Raw genomic sequence first — 19992 nt, 5'->3', positions numbered from 1 at the left:
ACTTCCAATCATCCCTTTCCTCTGTTTTTCTTTTGCCATTCTGGGAAACGGAAAGAAAAAAATCAGTGTCAAAAACAAGATTGGGCCTCCAAACACCTTCATAATGAGGAGACAAGGGAGAGAAATGGGGCTAATGTTTGTGGAATGAAATTGAGAGCAAGAGAGAGAGAATGGGAGGAGGTAGACAGAAAAAAATGAAGAGGTTACAAATGACGAATGAGTTTGAAGGCTCAAGTTTACCCCCTCCCTCCTCCCCCATTCCTCCTCCTCTTTCTGCCCCATAAGACTGCAGAAACGCAGATGCTGCTAATCAGCGCTACCTTAGAGAGGACATGCTCTGACTGGAGAATCAGCACAGACAGAGATGGAAGATGCAGAAGTTTCATTTGGCTATTCATTCATCATAAATTTATTTAAAGGCATTTTGAAGGTAGGTAATTTGAATGTAGGTCAGAAACATATTTTACAGTACTTAAACTTTTCCCTCAGTTAACATGATCCTAATGCATTCAAAAAACTCCAAAACAGAAACTGATATAAAGACAAAAAAACCATCTTAATATCATTCAAAATAACTTCAAGCAAAGGCTTTGAATTACATATATTACTTCAAATACATTTTTTCCACTGCTGGGCACTCTTATAATAAGGAGTGCGATGAGTCAGTTATGAATCAGTCAGCACTGTCAGCATTGTACGTTTTTTTTTTTTACTTTACAGCATCTCTATGGCTGCTTGCGTCAGAAGTGGAGCGTATTCTCAACCCTTCTTTATAGTTATGGACAACTCGTGCGAGACTGCGAATGATGTACGCAAAAGACCATGGCTCATTCACAATATACAGGAAGGTTGAATCACTCATGAGGGCACATTAACAAAAGGGCAAGTCAAACCAAGTGATGTCACTACATCCTGTTGGTGTAGATTTATCATAGTGTGCCGGATACATTTATTATATTTAATATAATAAGGTGGTGAAGATTTTCAACCACCTGTGCGCATAGGTATACTAGCATATGACTGAACACAAGTATGTATATGCAAAGAATTGGCACACAAGCACTGGATACCAAAGGTTCAATGTCTCTAGCACACACTCACAAAGCAGGATACATACAGCATGTGATTGTGTACTTGATACATTTGGCTTAAAATGCACGATTTCCTTCAGGAGTGCTTTTAACACCACCAGGTGTGCGATATGACAATTCTGCTTCCAAATAGGATGGATAACACTCACTTCAAAACAGGCAGTGGCGCACACAAACACACACACACACTTCAAATTCAATTTCAACAATGTGGCCACAGGCAAAAGCAGACACCCTACCACTGTATCATGGACTTACAAGCTACAACAATCTTGTGGCCAGCTCAGCATTTGTGCTGCCCAGACTTACTGCTCGAATACCCAAATGGGGCACCTTTTAAGAAGTAAAACCCTATGCCCACAGGCTGTTGTCTCATGGTATTTCTACTGTGGAGATCAAGCGGAGAGCTCAATTGTTTCCTCAAAAGAAAACTCAAACCAATGTGTCTCAGTGGTTTCATCAATTTTCAGTCATTTATTGCTGTGCGCAGCTGAGCCGTTAATGGATGGCAGAAGAGTGATAGGCAACAAGGAAAAACAAATGGCAGCCCTTGAAGAAAAGTGTCTAGACGGTTAAGTCAGCAAAGCCATCTCGAGACAAAACGTGCATGTTAAAATGCATATGCGTGCACTCACAGTCTTGCCGGCACTTAACTTAATATACATTTAGTTTTACACTTTTACAAGACAACAGAGAAATATCTGCGTCTAACAGAGCGCTGACAGGTAATCACAACATGTGTTCGCTAATGGACAAAGAACACATGAGCAGTAATGAGGCAAAACAGAGATGATATCTTTCATAACAACAATTCAGATGCTATTACCTGTGAAACATCCCAATCTGACTGGTTTGTGGGATAGAAGGCTACCAAACATCTTATGCAGCAGTGTTACAAATTCCCAACACTATCCCTAAATTTGGTTCCCTCATTGTTTGTTAGTGTCAGGTCACTTGAAGTGACCTTAAATGAAAAATGCCAAAATGAGCCATTGAAATACAGTGATGGGTTTCAAGTCAAAAATCATAATTTGCGGCTGGATGTCAAACAATGAGTGGCAGGAAAATGAAAGTGAAATCAATGTCTGCCTTGGGAAATTACCACTGTTCATCCATGTGTCAAGCCAATCCAATGTGTGTATGTGTGTGGGGTGAGGGGTTATTATGGAAAAAAAATTACCAGGCCACACACCAATAAACACAACTAGGGTGCAAGTGACCTAGACTGATGCCATCAATGCGACAACTGAGATGGAGAGAAAGAGAGAACACCAGTAGCAGGACTGGTAGGCAATGGCCTTTGTGCATCATGGATCTATAAAATTTCTACCAGCATACAATGACAAAACAACATGGAACAAAAGCACAATGGAGGGGGGGGGGGGGGGGGTGTAGGCAAAAACTCATGGGATGCACCTAGCAACTAAATGTAAAGATGACAGTTTTTAACATGTTGTGGACATGAAATGGATTTTCTCTATGTGTATGTTTAAAAAATTAAAGAGCCCAGTGGCTGGAGAGTAGGTTCACCATACATTTAGCATATTCCCTTGGTATCATGTAAAATTTTAAAAATGCATTGTATTATAAAACCACTGACATTCATCCCAGTATGAAAATATGTCACTGTGTGTGGGGAAAATAATATGACCTTGGGGATCAGTCATGAATCCATCCCATGGATTCGCTGACACTTATTCTCTTACACAAAATATAAAAGGGGGGCAGTTATACACACGAGCTTAAAATCCTACCATCTACAGGAACTGACTTGTAAATGAGCTTATATCATAAAATTGCATTTGCTTGTGAAAAAACAACACACACATAAGCATGTCAGCATACTACTGGGAACGTAGAGTATTAAAACTGCAGCCTATCGACTTTTTTTTTTTTTTTTTTTTAGTGTTTGGCTCAGCAAAAGTAAGCAAAAGTGCTAGCTCCCAAACAAACCGTGCCTGTTCCATGCTGTGCGGATGTGCCAGTAACCATTACATAGTTGTCATCGGATTCAAATAAAAAGTATGCGTAAAACACACGCGTCAAAACACAGCCGAACTCATGTCAGCCGGATGTCTACCCTCTACCAGTTTCCTTTCCTACCCCTGCTCAAGGTAGGCCAACCATACCGGTTTTAATCCCCCAAAGCTATGTAGAAGTGCTAACATGCGAAAAGGGATTAAAAAGCAAAATAAGGCTGTGTGTGCATGTGTGTCTCAGATATGCCTGCATTAGCAAGATTTCACATAACAGCTAGGTGTAGAATAAAAGCACTCCCATGTAGCAGGCTCAGGGCATTTGGTCAGATTTAATTCATTCCATTACCAATGTTTCTAAGGATTATGTTTTTTTTAAATTTTAGATCAGTGCCACAACTTAACAATGCTTGTCATAGAATTGTCCACACCTGCACGTGACTAACAGAGTTTTTTTACATCCTTTAACAGTGACACATTTCCTAGTTGTACAGCGAGCGTGCCCCTCCTCTCTTCACTGACACCGTTATTTCCCTTTATGTGCGTTCACCCACACAAACACATGTTGCCATGCGTAGTGGTACTTTGGAGAACTCAATCGACATCCAACCCTCAGCTCTCCTTAGTGACTGTGTGGGAGGACTGGCTCTGATAGAATGGACTGCTGTGTTATTGACTTCAATTTAGAAAGTGCTGCCTGCTGCCCCCCCCTTCTCCTTTCATAGCCGGGACCCTGCTGGACCCCAGCCGCAGCCTACCTCCAGGGGATATCCCTGATTGCACTGCTACAGAAAAAAAAAAAAAAAACGCATTTAAGCCAGGTCGCGAGGACTGGAGTTAAAGGGTTGATGGTGTGTGTAGTTTTAGGTTTACTTTTTCTTTAACCCATATTCCATTTCCACCTTTTTGCCTTTTCCTTTATTCCGAAATTATGCTTTTTTTCATATTGCTTCCTTCCTTTCTTGAGCGTTTCCATATTTCTTTAACAATAATATCAACCTCCACTCGAGCATTCGTTTCTCTACCTTCAGCCCTTTCAATCCTCTATTGTCTCCGACCTGCTTGGGTGGACAGCTGTTGAAGTGTTGTATTATTGGAGGTTGCAGGTACATCTGTACCAAACATTTGATGCTGTTCTGCGCTCATAGATTAGACACACTTAGCTTGGTTCCTCAAATCCCCGTATGGGGGAAAAAATGGCAGAGACAGAGGATATTACATGGGGAAAAATAACTGGCTGGGAGGTAGTAGTCACATTAGTGAATAGACACACAAAATGCATCTCCATTCTCTGCTGCTGCACGGTAAAATCTTATATGACATGTATAAATTCAGGGCACAACCATGAACCTTTATAACTCTGTAAAGTAAACTTGACTAGTGTGTGCCAGTAAGTTTCTTGTTATTATGCTCAAATTAGGGAGCAGATTGTTCATTTGAACACAGATAAGGTAGACAGGCAACTATCAGTAATGAAGTCCAATTTGGACGCATATTAGAAAAAGGCTCCATTCACAACCTACCTCCCAACTGCTTTCTAGCATTGGAAAGTCATTGGAAAGCAGTTTGAAATATTGTGTGGTATCCGTACGCAGATATCTGGCACAAGGTAAAATACACAGGCGGATAGATGAATAGGCTTACAAACATGGAACTGGGAAACCAGGATTATTGGCATGCACACACGCAACCTATATCTGCTCACAGTGCTGGCATAATCTGGGTGTGGCCAGGTGGATTTTATGAAAATGAAAAGCTGTTTCATTCCTTTCTTCCATCCCTGGGTCTGTGCAGTAACAGGCCCCAGTAAGGGACTAATCCGCCACTACATGAAGCTTGATGGAGATTCCGGGATTAACAGCTTCATAGAAATAACACAGCAAAGAGGGTAATTGTCACTATGATTTTAGGGAGAGGAGGATGTTTGAAGGTCAGGGGTATCATCGTGGGAGAGGAAAGGAAAGGTTACTACTCTGAATATAACACAAAGGGGTGTTTGTAATGAAGGTAAGTCAATCTGATGCGTGGTGGTTTAAAGTGGTCTACAGGTAAAGCAGGCATTTCGTATAAATATCTCAGCAGATATGTGGTTTCAGAGACAAAGAGCTTTTTGTAGTAGTGAATGAAATCCATTTACCTCTAGCAGCAGACTATTCATGCTTATCATTGTCATTTGTTAGTATGCACAATAAATCACAGTTTAGGGTGACATTTTATCCTATAAAAACAATTAAGTGAACAGAGATAAGTAGAAGTAACAGAAAAGCCCGACATGGAACAACTGTCACATTTGCTGCACAGTAACAACTTGCTAGTTAGGAATTTTGTTTTGACCAAGCCAAGGACATAAAAGCAAAAGGAGGACAGGGAGGGGTGGATCCAAATGAAGATGGCATCTTTGCTCCCATGGAGCTAAAAGTCTGGAAGATTTAGCTGCCCTCTCTGCTGTGAATTACTATGTTTTTACCTTCACATTGCTCAGAGAAAGAGACATCCATTTCCTACGGCCTGGCAGTTGGCAAGGCAACATTGTGATGAACGCACATACTGGGATGCTCCATGAATTCTAATGAGGCCAGCTGACCAATGACGTGGCCAGGGCAAGACATGGGGAGTATTAGCATATGGTGAGAAAAAAATATAAAGATGGAAACATATACAGCGCATCATGTGTATAAAGTTTATATAATACCACTTGTTAAAGAACACTTAATTAAAAATCCATTCATAAATATAAATGCAGTTGTAATTGGTTAAAAAAAAAAGATTAACAAGCTTAAATATTGAAGAGGTCAAAGTAAAAACACTCATTTTTGCAAATATGCATATTTAGCCATCTTGGCTCATGCTGTTTGGGTTAACAGTGCTAACCTAGCAGTGTATTTCTTCTGCTTCCAGCTAACACAGAGCTAGGGCTAATCCCTGCTCTGGCAGCCAGTATGAACACAGCTCAACATAATGAAGCCCATTAGTCTGGAGACAATGGCTGCTAGTGAAGCTCAAACACTGAATAACACAGGATGGGAGAAAAAAAAATAGTGAAAACGCTCATCTTTTACTGTGTTCCTTTAGTTGCCATGACCTGATATTACCCTCATTTGAGAGCACACACCCTGTCACATACAAATGCATGCTGAATGAGCAAACACAATTAACTTGAGACTGGCCTGCAAATAGTAGACCAAAGTTTAGAGAAGGAGAGTGAGGGCAAGATGACAGAGGAAGAGAGAGAGAGAGAGAGAGAAGGAAGGGAAAGAAGCAGACAGCACACTGAGAACTAAAGAAAAAGAGAAGGAAAGAAATGAGACAAAGAAAGTGAGCAGAAAGCATGACAGCTAAAGAAGAGGAACAAAAGAGTGAAGAGGGCAAGAACAAGGAGGCAAAGAAAAGAAAGGGGGACAAAGGGCAAGATGAAAGAGGGAGTGAGTGAGAGAAAAGAAAGATGTACAACTGAAAGACTGGATAACAGTAGAATTAAAAAAAAAAAAAAAAGTCTAGATTAAAAGCAAAAGAGGTAATTAAACCATTTTAACGTTGTGCCCCCAAAAAAACTCCACTTAAAACCACCGCATAAAAGGAAAAGGTCACAGGTATTAAATGTAGGATAATCTGAAAATATTAGTATTACAGTGTTAAATGGAGGCCACACAAGGTCAGTGAATCCAGACTAGTGAGACAGAGCAGAGTATCGAGATGAAACACGACTATTCATTCAACCTGGCCAGACGGAAGCCACTAATATACCCTATTATAATCTCTTGATACACTGACATATGATTGGTGTGTGTGTGTCTGTGTGTATGTGTGTGTGTGTGTGTGTGTGTATGATGAGAAAAATGATAAACAGAAAAAAAAAAAAAAAATCTCTACCAAGCAGTTTAAGCCTTTAGTGGGACACTGATAGCAGCGTGTCTGCATGTGTGAGAGTGTGTGTGTGTACACGTAATCTCTTGCAGAATTAATTCCTGGAAATTGAAATGAAAATGGGAAAAGAAGTGTCTGTAGCAGGTCCTTTACCTCAAGGTCAGCATCATAGAGTTTTATGCGCGTGCATGTGTGTGTGTGTGTGTGTGATTGTGTGTGTGTGTGTGTACGTTTAAGTACGGTAGACTGGAAAAATTGGTTGAGGATAACATTGAGCCAGGGTGGGCACTGGTGAGCAATCGACCACTGGGACATTACTTAGAGGACAGACACACACACACACACCCAAATGCATATAATTTGTAATAGTTCACAAAGCACAAGGCAAGCCCAAAAATAGTGTGCCTCTTGTCTCCTTGAGAAAATATCTCTCTGTCCCTCTCTCTCTTGCTCTCTCTCTCTCTCACACACACACAGAAAACCATATGTAGATTGCCGAAGGGCTTGTGCTGTAAATCCTTGATCCTGGCAATGGCAGAGGCAATGACATTATCATTAGATGTATCATTCGACTGTACATTCCTCTAATCCGATTGTCATTACTGCTGTACCATACTGCAGGCCATTCACCCAAATGGAACTAGTGACACGCACACACATGCAAACAGACACAGGCTGCTGACCTACATGTGACTGGCCGCAGCCCAGATTTGCTAGCACTCACCCCAGGGGATGGGTTCTGTACTGTTTGCATATACCCCTTGAACACACTGGCTGGCAAGCCACACCGAAGTAGGTCATGCGGTACCCCCAAACTACACCCAGTGCCCTCCTGGCCTGGTACAGGGAGGCTCCATAGAGCCTTTGGTGGAGCGGAGAAAGCAGCGGTCAGGGGCATGGGACTGGCGTGACAGCGTGAAGGTCCCACATATCTGACAACTCATCAAGTCGTCATTGGTCAGCAAGTCCTGGAGGTAGGGCCTGACAACACTCTTCTTGTCAAGAGTGTGTATGTTACACTGTGAACATATGAGGCCACTGTTTGACCATGGTGTGTGACTACTATCCAACATGGACATACTGGCATAACTTAATCCTTGAAAGACACTCCAAATTAGACAGTTTAGATTCGACTTGAAATTCAGGTACAACCCACCCAAAAAGGCCACTAGCTTGGAAAAGGTTTTCCTGGTTAACCTCTTTGCCAGTCTCAGGAATGCCATGTTAGCTGAACACACACACACACTTATGCCAGACCTTGAGAAAACCTTGTCGTGATCACAGGGTTTTAAGCCATGTTGGCCATTCCGGGTCAGGATCAAACTCTAACGGTAAGGGTTGACCACTTTTGGTCAGTGGAGCATTATAGAGTTTGGCAGGACATGACCCAGGCTCCATCAGTAGTGAAAAAGCTGAGTGTCCACTGACAGACCGATATAGTGTGAGAATAGAAAAGACAGGAGAGTGAAAATAGACAGGATGAGGGCCAAGAGGAGAGAGCTACCCTGGCAGCGTATGGTCATGTTTCAGGTCAATGGATGATTTTGGTTAGATAGTAGTCTGGGATGTACTGTGCTGGGTGGGTAAAATACAACCTGAGCTCATTCTGGGTCACTTGCTCATCAAATGGTGGCACACCACACCTACAGAAGAGTGCACAGGCGCCATCTGACACAGAAAACTAGCCATGCCAGTATGCACGCTGTACTACATCTGATTTTTGTCATCAATAATCACACAGAGAACCACAAGCCTTTATTTGCAGTGGGCTTAGCAGACAACAGATCAATGAAATGCTGATGTAGTTTTGAGAAGCACGTTTGCCGCACATCCCGCGTGTTTATCATAACCTGCTGCTGCATGTGTTGCTTCGCTTGCACAGAGAACGCCGTGAAGAGGATGCAGTTGTGCAGCGCACCTTTGATATCACTCTACACATAGCCGCGGTCCTAGGGAATCCCTGTGGAAAGGAAAGGAAATAGCCTTTCTATCTTAACACAGGAAAATCCCCCCTATACTCCTGTGGCTGCCACCTCACTGTTACATGTGCTTCATTGAAGCCCATTCGTATTCAACTGCAGTGAAGTCAAGGAGAAAGTCTGTGTGTGTATATGTGTGTGTGTGTGTGTGTGTGTATAATATAGGAGTTGGCTCTAGTCTATACTCCTGTGCCGGTGGGAATAACGTACTGCGCTACAGGCAGTGTGACCTTTTCTAGCTGGCGTGCTTTCCCTCCTCCCTCTCTCTCTCTCTTTCACACACTTATTCTCTAGCTCAGACACAAACACACACACACACACCTAGCAGCACTGTCACAGCTAGCTTTACCTACCATCAATTACCCACACTGCTTCCTAGTTTAATGGACATGAGGCTTGTACAAATCACTGAAGATAGAGGGGTGATGGGACAGTAGGGTGCGTTTGTTTTGCCTCTTCTCCTGCGGCAGGAAGGTAAAGCATGTCTTGTTTTCTCCTGTTAGCCTTCCTTAACGTGACCTTTATGGCTGTATGCTTCCTGGAGCGACAGTTTGTGCTCAAATTGAGGGTTAAGGCCTGCCTGTTTAGAGTGCTCTAAGTACCTGCAAAAGCATATGTGATGGAGGGGAGATGGAGAATGGATAAAAATACAAAAAGGTGTAGACAGAGAGCAGAAATGTTGCTCTGTCTGTACTTTCTTGTACATTTTCAGTATTCAAATGAACATATTTTTTCACTTTAACATCTCACTTATTAAATCGTCCTCCGCTCATGATTTGAATGAAAGCATCTTTCTGGATGAAAGCATCTTTCGGTTTATCTAATATATGGTATTAAAGTAACCTTATCAAATTCTTCTAAATCTAAACTTTTATGTCCATTGCACTGAAGAGAGAAATGGAGACAGTTTAAATCTCACCACATGCCCAAAAAAACAAAACTGAAGAAGGGAATCGGTGACATACACAGTAAAAGTTACAAAAATGGATGCAAATGTGAGTTTGCTGGAATGAGATTGTACACAAAAAAAATAGACAGTCAGAGATGAAGTAGAGTGACACAGTGACGGACCGAGATTGAGCAGAGAAGGAAAGACAGTGAGGACGGGTGAGGGTGTAGTGGGTGGGGGGAGTTAATGCACAAAACACACTGCATCAAACCAAAGCACTGCTCCAAGCAGGATGCGTCAGCAGTCCATTCATGTTCCTCTATTTTCCACTAAAGGACAAAACAAGAAGAGTGAGAGAGTAAGGAGAAATAAAGTGAAAGAAAATCAAAAGATAAAAAAAAAAAAAGAGTGAGAGAGCAGACAAGGAAAGGGAAAGACAGAGGGCATCATGAGAGAGAGGGGAAGCGAGAGAATGAGAGAAACAGTGTTCCATCTGTCTGCCTTTGCCACCACAGAAATGCTGGAAAGCTTTGCCAGACTCGTTCGAAAGGCTGGATTATTGCTGGGCAGAGAGGGGTTAAAATCTGGTTGTTGTGGGGATGCCACTGTCCATCTCTGCCTTTTGCTTGGACAGCCTGTCTATTCCCCTAAGCCACACAAAGCCCCAGAAAGCCACAGAACAAGAGACTATGAGCATTAAAAAAGAGAGCAGAGGACAGCAGGAGCAAACTGGTTTTTGAAGAGGTAGATCTCTAAAAAGGTCTGAGTGCTTTGAGCTCACCCAACTACCTCAGGACACTGCAGAGAGCGGGAGGGAGGCAGAGAGAGAGAGAGAGAGTGTGAGAGAGCGAGTGCGAGAGAGTGAGAGAGTGAGAGAGAGAGAGAGAGAGAGAGATCCAAGCCGGCGCACGCTCTCTCTTTTGCTGCTACAACGGATCCTTTCCACATCGACGCTACTGTTAACGTCACGCCTGTAAGCCGCGCGCTCACCCAGCGCTTGCCTTCGCTGTCTTGCTCCTCTCCCCAGTCGGACGCTGCATCAGCGAGGAGGTGCTGATCACCACGAGGAGAGGAGGAAAAAAGAACTGGAAAACAAGAAGATAAAAGAAACAAGCCGGAGAGAGGAAGGAGAAACTGCGCACCACCCCTCCTCCCTCTAACCCACCTCGATCAACCCAGCTACAACACCCCCACTCCTCCCAGCACCCCCTTCCATCCCCCACCCCACTCCCCCTCTGAAGAAATTGACGGATTATTGGGAAGTGCACGGGAGGCAGGCTGCAGCTGCTGCTGTGTGTGCTCGCTACTGCTGCTGTGTGCTTCGCAGGGATGGTGTGTGTGCGTTTGCAATTGCTGCTGTCGCCACCGCGGCTGCCGAGGCTGGAGTGTGTGGCTAGTTAAGAGGAGGAAGAAGATAATGTTTTGTGTTTGTGTCGCCTAGCCTTTTTCGACCCCCGCCGAGCACTCCAGGAGGAAAAAAAGACAAAAAGAATAAGAAAAATCAAGTGGACACGACGCCACATTGAGAGGGGGAGCAAAGGAGAGAGAGAGAGAGAGAGAGAGAGAGAGACAGAGAGAGAGAGAGAGAAAGAGAGAGGGAGAAGGGCTGTCAGACTGATCAACCAACCAACTGATTGACCACTAAAAAGTGAACTGAGGAATACAAAGAGGAGGGGGTCTGCCCCCCCCCCCCCACCAGCTTGTCAATCTCCTTTCCTAACCATCGCCAACAAAAGGCAAAGAACATTGGAAAGGACTGTGGAATTTTCATTCAACCTTCCCCAATTCCACCCCCACCTATCTCCCTATTTTTGTCCCTTCTGCCTTGGCTTTGGGTGCACAAAAAATTGTGCGTGTGTGTTTGTGTGGTCGCCTGTGCTATGGAGACCTGGGTAAGGTGTCTAGCAGGGGGATCAACTGTCGGATTCCAAGGACAAGCAAGAGAAGAGGAGCCGACAGCAAGAAGCAAGCACGGGAGCACTGCTGCTTTGGGAGCCTGACTGGATTCCTATCTACAATCTTTTTTCTTTTCTTTTTTTCCTGATCAACAAGGAAAGGGAGAAAAAAAACACTCACAAAAGGGCCTTCGAACCTTTCTATTTGGATGTGTGGATTTACAAAAGGGCTCATCTTGGTTAAGCTCTTTGGCATTGATACCTGTTTTGACAGAGCAGATATAAAAAGGCTTTCTTTGCTGCTCTTTGGATATACATACATCTGATCTGAATACCACAGCTCTGTCTGATTGCAAAAAGGAGGGAAGCTATATATCTCAGTTCAAGGACCTGTAATAATAACTTGAGGTAGGTGTCTAGTGTTTCAACCCCTCTTTGCATCAATTTGTAACACCCTACCCTCCCTTCTGTCTTGTAATACGGTTTTTGGTTGCTTGATTTACCATCATGTCCTTCTCATATACACATTTCAGAAAAGCCAGCCCTCTCTACCCTCTCCTCTCCTTCTGCCCCTGAGCACAGTGGAAATAAAAGCATTGCTTAACTGAGGATAGGTCAAGTCCTCTTGCCCCTTTAGCAAGCATCCAAAACCCACATTCTCCCCTTGTCCTCTTCAGTTTCCTTAACCTCTTTACTCTGGTCCCCTTAACACTACTACTAGCCAACCAGCTACTTTCCCTGTCCCCAAAGCCCTCAAACACCCCCATCCTCCCCCCCAGATGATGCTGAATTATGAACGTGCCACATCATGAGTCTCCTGGGGCGGGTAGCTGTGCATCGTGCCAGGAAAGCCGCCCTGCTCTGTGTAGTCTTCCTGATGGCGCGAGCGTGGAGCAGCGCCTCCCTGGCCTTGGCAGGGGCGGCGGTATCTCAAGGACCCCAGGGCTGTCCACCGCAGTGTTCCTGCAGTAATCAGCAGGGGAAGGTGGTGTGCACCCGACGTGGCCTCACTCGTGTGCCCCCTGGCATTCCTGCCAATACGCGACACCTCAATCTAATGGAAAACGCCATCGAGGCGGTGCAGGCTGACTCTTTCCGCCACCTGCACCACCTTGAGGTGCTCCAGCTTGGGCGAAATGCCATACGGCAGATTGAGGTGGGCGCGTTTAATGGACTAACCAGCCTCAACACACTGGAGCTGTTTGACAACCGGTTGACGGTGGTGCCCAGTGGGGCCTTTGAGTACCTGTCTAAACTAAGAGAACTGTGGCTGAGGAACAACCCAATTGAGAGTATCCCCTCCTACGCCTTCAACCGGGTGCCCTCCCTCATGCGACTGGACTTGGGAGAGTTAAGGAAACTGGAGTACATCTCAGAAGGAGCTTTTGAGGGCCTACAAAACCTCAAGTACCTCAACCTGGGCATGTGCAACATAAGGGGTGATATGCCAAACCTGAGTCCCCTCAAGGGCCTGGAGGAGCTGGAGATATCTGAAAATCACTTCCCAGAGATAAAGCCAAGTTCCTTCAAAGGCCTGCGCTCCCTGAAAAAGCTATGGGTGATGAACTCACAGATCACAGTGATAGAGCGCAATGCCTTTGATGACCTATCTTCACTGGTGGAGCTTAATCTCGCCCATAATAATCTGAGCGCTGTGCCACATGACCTGTTCTCACCGCTCAGGTACCTGGTGGAGCTCCATCTCCACCATAACCCTTGGAACTGTGGCTGTGAGGCTGTATGGTTAGCACGCTGGCTAAGGGAGTATATCCCTACTAACTCCACTTGCTGTGGACGCTGTCACTCACCTGCCAGCATGAGAGGTCGACAGCTGGTTGAGGTGGACCGAGGTGAAGGAGCTGCAATCCAGTGTTCTGCCCCATTCATTGCTGATGCACCAAGGGACTTGAACATCTCAGCAGGACGAGTGGCTGAGCTTCGCTGCCGCACAGCCCCAATGTCTTCAGTGCGCTGGCTCCTACCCAATGGGACTATCCTGACACATGCCTCTAGTCATCTGAGAATATCAGTCCTCAATGATGGTACCCTTAATTTCTCAAATGTCTTGGCAGCAGACACGGGCACTTACACCTGCATGGTGTCCAACGCAGCTGGGAACTCTAATGCCTCGGCCTACCTCAATGTGAGTGCAGCTGAGCTTAATACATCCAACTTGAGTTACTTTACCACAGTGACTGTGGAGACCTTGGCGCCAACCACGGAGATGTCCAAACCTAAAACGACCACAACCCCTGGGGCTGGAGTGGTTGGAGGAGGAGGGGTAGGCCTAGGGACAACAACCACAACTGCCTCTCCCTCCGTCTTTCAGCCAGTCTTCATCTCCACACCAACTGTGCTGCTGCAAAGCACTGACAGCCCACCAGGTGCAGTCAAGCCATCTGTGGTGCCAGGAGTCAAAGGTGCCACTGGCAAGCCTGGCAAGTCTGGCCCAAGTCTGGATGAAGTGATGAAAACTACCAAGATCATAATAGGTTGCTTTGTGGCAGTTACACTGCTGGCTGCTGTCATGCTCATCGCCTTCTACAAATTGAGAAAGCGCCACCAGCAGAGAAGCACAGTGGCAGCTGCCCGCACTGTGGAGATTATCCAGGTGGATGAGGAGGACCTTCCACCACCAGCGTCTGCAGCTCAAGAGGCGGCTCTTACATTGCCTGAAATCCGGGACCATAACAGCATACACAAACTGGACTTTATCAGCCACAAGACTGACTACAGCTTTCACAAACCCAAGGCTGAATACAAACACCAGCCTGATTTCACCCTTCACAAGCCGAAGGCTGAGTATACCACATATAAGCCAAATATGGACTTCAGTAGCCACAAATCCATCCCAGACTACAGCACTCACAAATCTACACCAGATTTTAGCCTTCATAGACCAAAGCCTGACTTGAGCCCATTTAGACAGGAATATAACACTCACAAACCTAAAGCAGAATACAGCCAATTTAAACCGGACTTTGGCACTCATCCAAAAACTAGAACGGACTACAGCCCTTTCAAACCAGATTACAGCACTCATCCCAGGCAGAAAACTGACTTCAGCCCATTCAAACGAGATTACAGCACCCAACCAAAACCTAAACACGACTACAGCCCATTAAAATCAGACTACAACACACAGCATAAATCTAAGGCTGAATACAGTCCATTCAAGCCCGACTATGGCACTCACCCAAGACCCAAACCTGATTACAGCCCATTTAAGCCTGACTATAGCACTCAACCTAAACCCAAAATGGACTACAGTGCCCAGAGATCGAAAACTGACAGTACCTACAAACCCAAGGACCCTTACGCCTCTCATAAAACTGCAACTGATTACAGCGCCTTCAAGACCGACTTCAGCCCCCATAAAGCGGATTACAGCGCCTTTAAGTCTGACTTTAGTCCCCACACTCAGAGACCTAAACTTGATTACAGTCCACACAAAGTGGACTACAGCCCCCATAAGGTGGACTACAGCACTCTAAAGCCCAAATATAACACCTACAAACCAACTGGCCATGGGGCTAAATGGACAGACAACAATGTTGGGAACTCTCTGCCTCGAACCTTGCCCAGCACCATCACAGCAATGGCTGAGCCCTTTGTCATAAAAACTCACACGAAGGAGAAGGTACAGGAGACTCAGATCTAAAAAGGCCCCAAAAAAAGGCTCCCAATCCTTTCCCTAGATCCCTTGCTCCTGCCCACCCCAGTCCCACACCCCCTCCGTCCTTTCCTCCTAAAATCATGCAATAGAATGCACAACAAAAAAAAGGACAGGAACTACTTTTTGTACAGAGTGCAAACTTAAAAAGACTGATGATTTCTTGTTGTACATGCTTATAAATAAATATATATATGGACAAATTGAAACTACCATGGGCTGGTGATAGAGAAACATATATTAAAAAGAAATTGAAACTATTTTCTAACTTGTAACTTCTATTTAAAACAATGAGTTGTTTAAGATGCTGTCTTGACTTTGACAAATGAGGGTAGTCTTGTTTTAAAAAGGGGCATTCTGTGTGATTTTTACACCGTGCTACAGAGAATGCAGTGATAAGAAAAATATTTATACAGAGAAGACTTTCTTTAACAAAAACCGAAAAAAGGTCAGTGTCGATCTTTACAGGTTAATCTTGTAAAAGCACCAAGAATTTGTACTGTGCCAAATGTTATAAATGCAATAAAAAGGATTTTTGGAAGAAAAAAAAAAGGAAGTATTAGAGAGAGATGTTTTTTTCCTCTTTTCTTCTCCTGGCGTATACTGTAACGATCAGCCAAATGCTTTAGACACTGCAGTAAGACGCTGCAGCTATACTTTAACCCTGCATGTGCTGAATGACTCAGGCAGAATGATTCACAGTGCAGAGGTGGATGGTGCTCTCTCAACATCTCCAATTATTATGTTCTTTACGTGTAAGGGAAGAGTTTGTTCTGATCACCATCATTGAGTGTCATGGTGCTTCATCAAAGTGTGGCTGGTCAAAAGCATGTTTTCAATCTAAATTTTTAAGTTCAACAAATGCATTAAGATGTTAAAAGCTGAAGGAATGGTGTGTCCCCAAACTAGCAAAGACATGCAATGACATCATAAGATTTAATGCTAACTGAAATGCTCATTACACAACGCTTTTCACAGATGTGAGCGTAGCTCTTTCTCTACATTATAGGCTGATATTATACTGTATCTAATGGGTGAAAAAAGGTGATAAATTCAGGTGAAATACTGTTTGGTGTTTAGACTATCTTGCACTTTGCCAAAATATAGATCCTCATTTCACTTTTCATTGCACTGCCAGCTGTTGTGCCTTCATCAATCAGTATGGGGGCTTTTTATGGTGACAAATGCATTCAGGTCTTGCTGTTAACTGTACATTTTTCATCTTCGACAATATCACCCCTCTTAATCATAATACAGCCTCACAGTTCTCTGCCTAACAAAGAAAGATAACATACAACATACACAGTGGTTAGTAAGCATGCAGTAGATATATGCCAGTTTGTTTTAGGAAACCACAGTTAAAAGGATTGAAGACTAAGTGGTGCTGTTGCCGTTTTTTCTACTGTCACTCTTTCTACTGTCTCTCTTCTCTTATTTAATCACAAAATTGGGGACAGTGTCTTAAGCACTCTGGTTTATTTAGACGAAAAAAGCAAGAAAGGCAGTGTGAACTACCATGGGAGTACACATAAGTAAAGAACAGATTATATGACTGAAGAAGCAATGTGTGGGTGACAGATGACAAAGAGAATACTACAAAAGAACTCCATGGCAGTGACTGAAAGCTGTGTGGACTATAATTGTCACAGCAAATATAGATATTCCCTTCTCATTAACCCCTATAAAGCTGCACAATCCTAAAATAAAAATAATCTGAAAACACAGTAGCTAGCCTCTAGTGATGCATGACTTCATCATATCCATGGTTGAAGGCCTGTGCGGGCTGGCAAAGCTCTGGCGTAGTAGTGTAGTTGACGACACTATTTATGCAACCAGTAACAAGGGTGGAGAATGGACAGCTGGTTAGGGAGTTTTTCTCTCCAACACTGTAACATTTTGATCTATGTGACAGATGTAAAACAGGGCGGGCATTTGAATAAAAAAAGGGGAGAGGGGTTGACATGGTGCATCACAAAAAAAGAGTGTAGAGGTTAGCTGAGAGGTTGTGATGTGTTTAACCTGCAGTAGAGGCTGTCAGAAGAGGAGAGTGATATGTGTGTTTGTGAGGGTGACAGTCCAGCTCGGAGAAATTAGGAGGTGACAAAGAGAAGGAGAGAACGAGACAGAGTAAGAGATGGAAGTTAAAGAGAACCACTGAAAAGGGAGAGCAGGCACATTATGCAAGTTATTTTTTTAACGTTTAGTTGTTTTAGAGCATATCTAGTGCTTGGAAACGTGTCAAATCTTGTAGAGTAAGACAGCATTAGTTTTAAATGTATAATTCAAATGTCCTCTAACATTGTGCTACATTACAAGGTGGGGACGGATATAATGATCCTAATGAAGAGAGACTACTTCTGGAGTAAGAACAGGGATGGCACAGTCGTGCTTCAAACACGGGCAGAAAAAATATATCAGAGGAAAATAATTTCACCACATAAAAAAGGGAAAGGGTAAAATGTTCTTCCTGAAAAAAAAAAACTTGTGGAAGCCGCACACTGGATTCTATGTGCGAAGGAAGGAAAGGACGTCTGGCATTTAAGATAGTGAAGGACAGAGAGACAGATAAGGGAAAACTTTTTCTTCCAACCAAAAAGCAATACATAAACAGCATTTTTCGGTCGATGAAGTGTGGTAACATACGAAGTGGTCATGACTTTATCAGTGCCTTTTCAAAATCAGAGTTCTACTATCCTCCAACAACTGACACTGGATTGGGGTAAAAATAACCTACTGCAGTGCACCCAGGGCCGTCGCAACTGGTCACTTAGGCAAATATCAGACATAATCAAATCAACTAAAGCTCTTGCTATTCTCACCTTCTTGTAATGCATGTTAATGACTCAGCCTGCATTTTAAAACATTAAACATTTTCCGCAGATGCGAGAATGAGCTGGATAGATCAGATATGCATTTCTGTCTGCATTTGTCAATGTATGTGTGTCTCCTTGTGCCAGCTATGTTTTTATGTTGTATGTTGGGTTACATCAAATATGGAGAATAGAAAGAATAAAAGCTGCATAGTGCAGGAGTGGTAAAACATGGCGAAGATAATTGAGAAGGCATCAGGAAAAAGTGAGAGTAAGGTGATCAGTCTAAACTTCACATTTAAAATACCCATTTCATACTGCACTGACCATTTGTCACTACGCTGACTCATACCACCAACACCATGCCTTAGTCTCCCACTCCTGTTTTTTACTCACAATTGTTTTGATAGCATAGCTATGCAAAGGCAGACAGCAGATTCGCAATTGTCTCTAATGTGAAGCATGTGAGAGGACTGTTCAAACAAGTCAAAAACAAAAAGGTATCACTACTGTATGCACTGTAGTATCTAAATTGATTGTGTAAATGGGTTAGATGGCTCATAAACAGTTGTATGAACAGATGTAGGAACTGTATTAAGCATTAAGCTGTGTTATGGCATTCTTTCATAAGCTTAGCCATACTGTATTGTATTTGTCTGTGACTCACTATGGGTATAGCAGGATTGGGTTTATACTACACCATACTGCTCAATACCAAAGTATGTTGTGCTATGCAGTCACATACAACGCTGCACTGTGCTATAAAAGGCTCTGTCATACTAATCAGTCAACATGGCTACAGGGTCATCAATCAGCCAATCAGCTGGCCAGTCACTGAAGGGCCCGTCTCCATGGGAAACACTCCTTCCTTCCATCCCTTCCTCCTCCGTGTCATGGTTTTTTTTTTTCTGTCTGTGTGCTTCATTAGCAATCATGAAGCCATTTGAAAGAGGAAGCAAGGCAAGATGCACCTATTTACCCACAGCTCACAGAGCCTGGAGAAGGGAGAGAAAGAAAAGGATGCAAAAACTGGAATAAGAAGAGGGAGGAAAGAAAGTGGTATTGAAACTGACAACATAGGAAAGTAAATGTAAGTGGGATGAAAGCAGTTAGGGTCAGAGAAGGGACTAGATCTAAGAGTAAACAGCGATAGAAAAAACAAGATGTGGACAGAAAAATGTGGCAGAGCTGGATAAGGTAGCTGATGAAAGATAGTGTTTCTGAGAGACTAAAACAACTAGATATAAGAGCTAGAAGAGAGAAGTGAAGGAGAAAGGAAATGAGGGAGAGAATGAGGCTGTAAGTATGGAGGAAGAGAAAAAAAAGAACAATTAAAAATTGATTAAAATACAATGGAAAAGAAGGGGAAAAAGAATAAGTACAGATACCAAAAGAGGGGAAAGCAAAGCAGTGAGAATGAGAGGAAGAGAGAGCAAAGGCGCTTGGGAAAGGAGTAAGCAGAGCAAATGTGATGCAAGAGTGCCAGCTACAGATGGAATGGGGGATATATAGCCTGGCCATCATGGCTCCCGCATGATTGGTGAATGGCCTGGACTGCACCACAAGGGGTGTGGTGGTGGGGGGAGGAGGGGGGGAGGAGGAGGAGGAGAGGGTGGATTGACAGTGGTGTTACCATAGCAGAGTGCAGCAGATAAGAAGTGCTGATACCAGTAATGGACAGGACCACTGGGGGTACTTGAGGGAGGGAGACCGGTGAATATGAAGGCAGAGAGGATAGGAGGATCAAGAGGTCAGCACAAATGGAACTGCAGGGACGATAACTGCCACACTGCAACCGTGTGCATGCCTATGTGT

At 43.8% G+C, this 19992-nt stretch overlaps 2 protein-coding genes across 3 annotated transcripts in view; one reads left to right on the top strand and one right to left on the bottom strand.

Moving 5' to 3' along the window:
• Positions 1-19992, bottom strand: part of snd1 (staphylococcal nuclease and tudor domain containing 1) — a 179868-nt gene that overhangs the window by 82669 nt on the left and 77207 nt on the right. The window lies entirely within an intron of this gene.
• Positions 11558-15846, top strand: lrrc4.1 (leucine rich repeat containing 4.1). The gene has a single exon (XM_042404021.1). The coding sequence runs from the start codon at positions 12503-12505 to the stop codon at positions 15353-15355; it is 2853 nt and encodes a 950-aa protein (XP_042259955.1). The 5' UTR covers positions 11558-12502; the 3' UTR covers positions 15356-15846.

Source organism: Thunnus maccoyii, chromosome 23 (assembly GCF_910596095.1).
Source record: "Thunnus maccoyii chromosome 23, fThuMac1.1, whole genome shotgun sequence".
NCBI classification, from domain to species: Eukaryota; Metazoa; Chordata; class Actinopteri; order Scombriformes; family Scombridae; genus Thunnus; species Thunnus maccoyii.
Note: the sequence above shows the minus strand (reverse complement) of the source record. Positions and strands in the feature narration are given on the sequence as shown.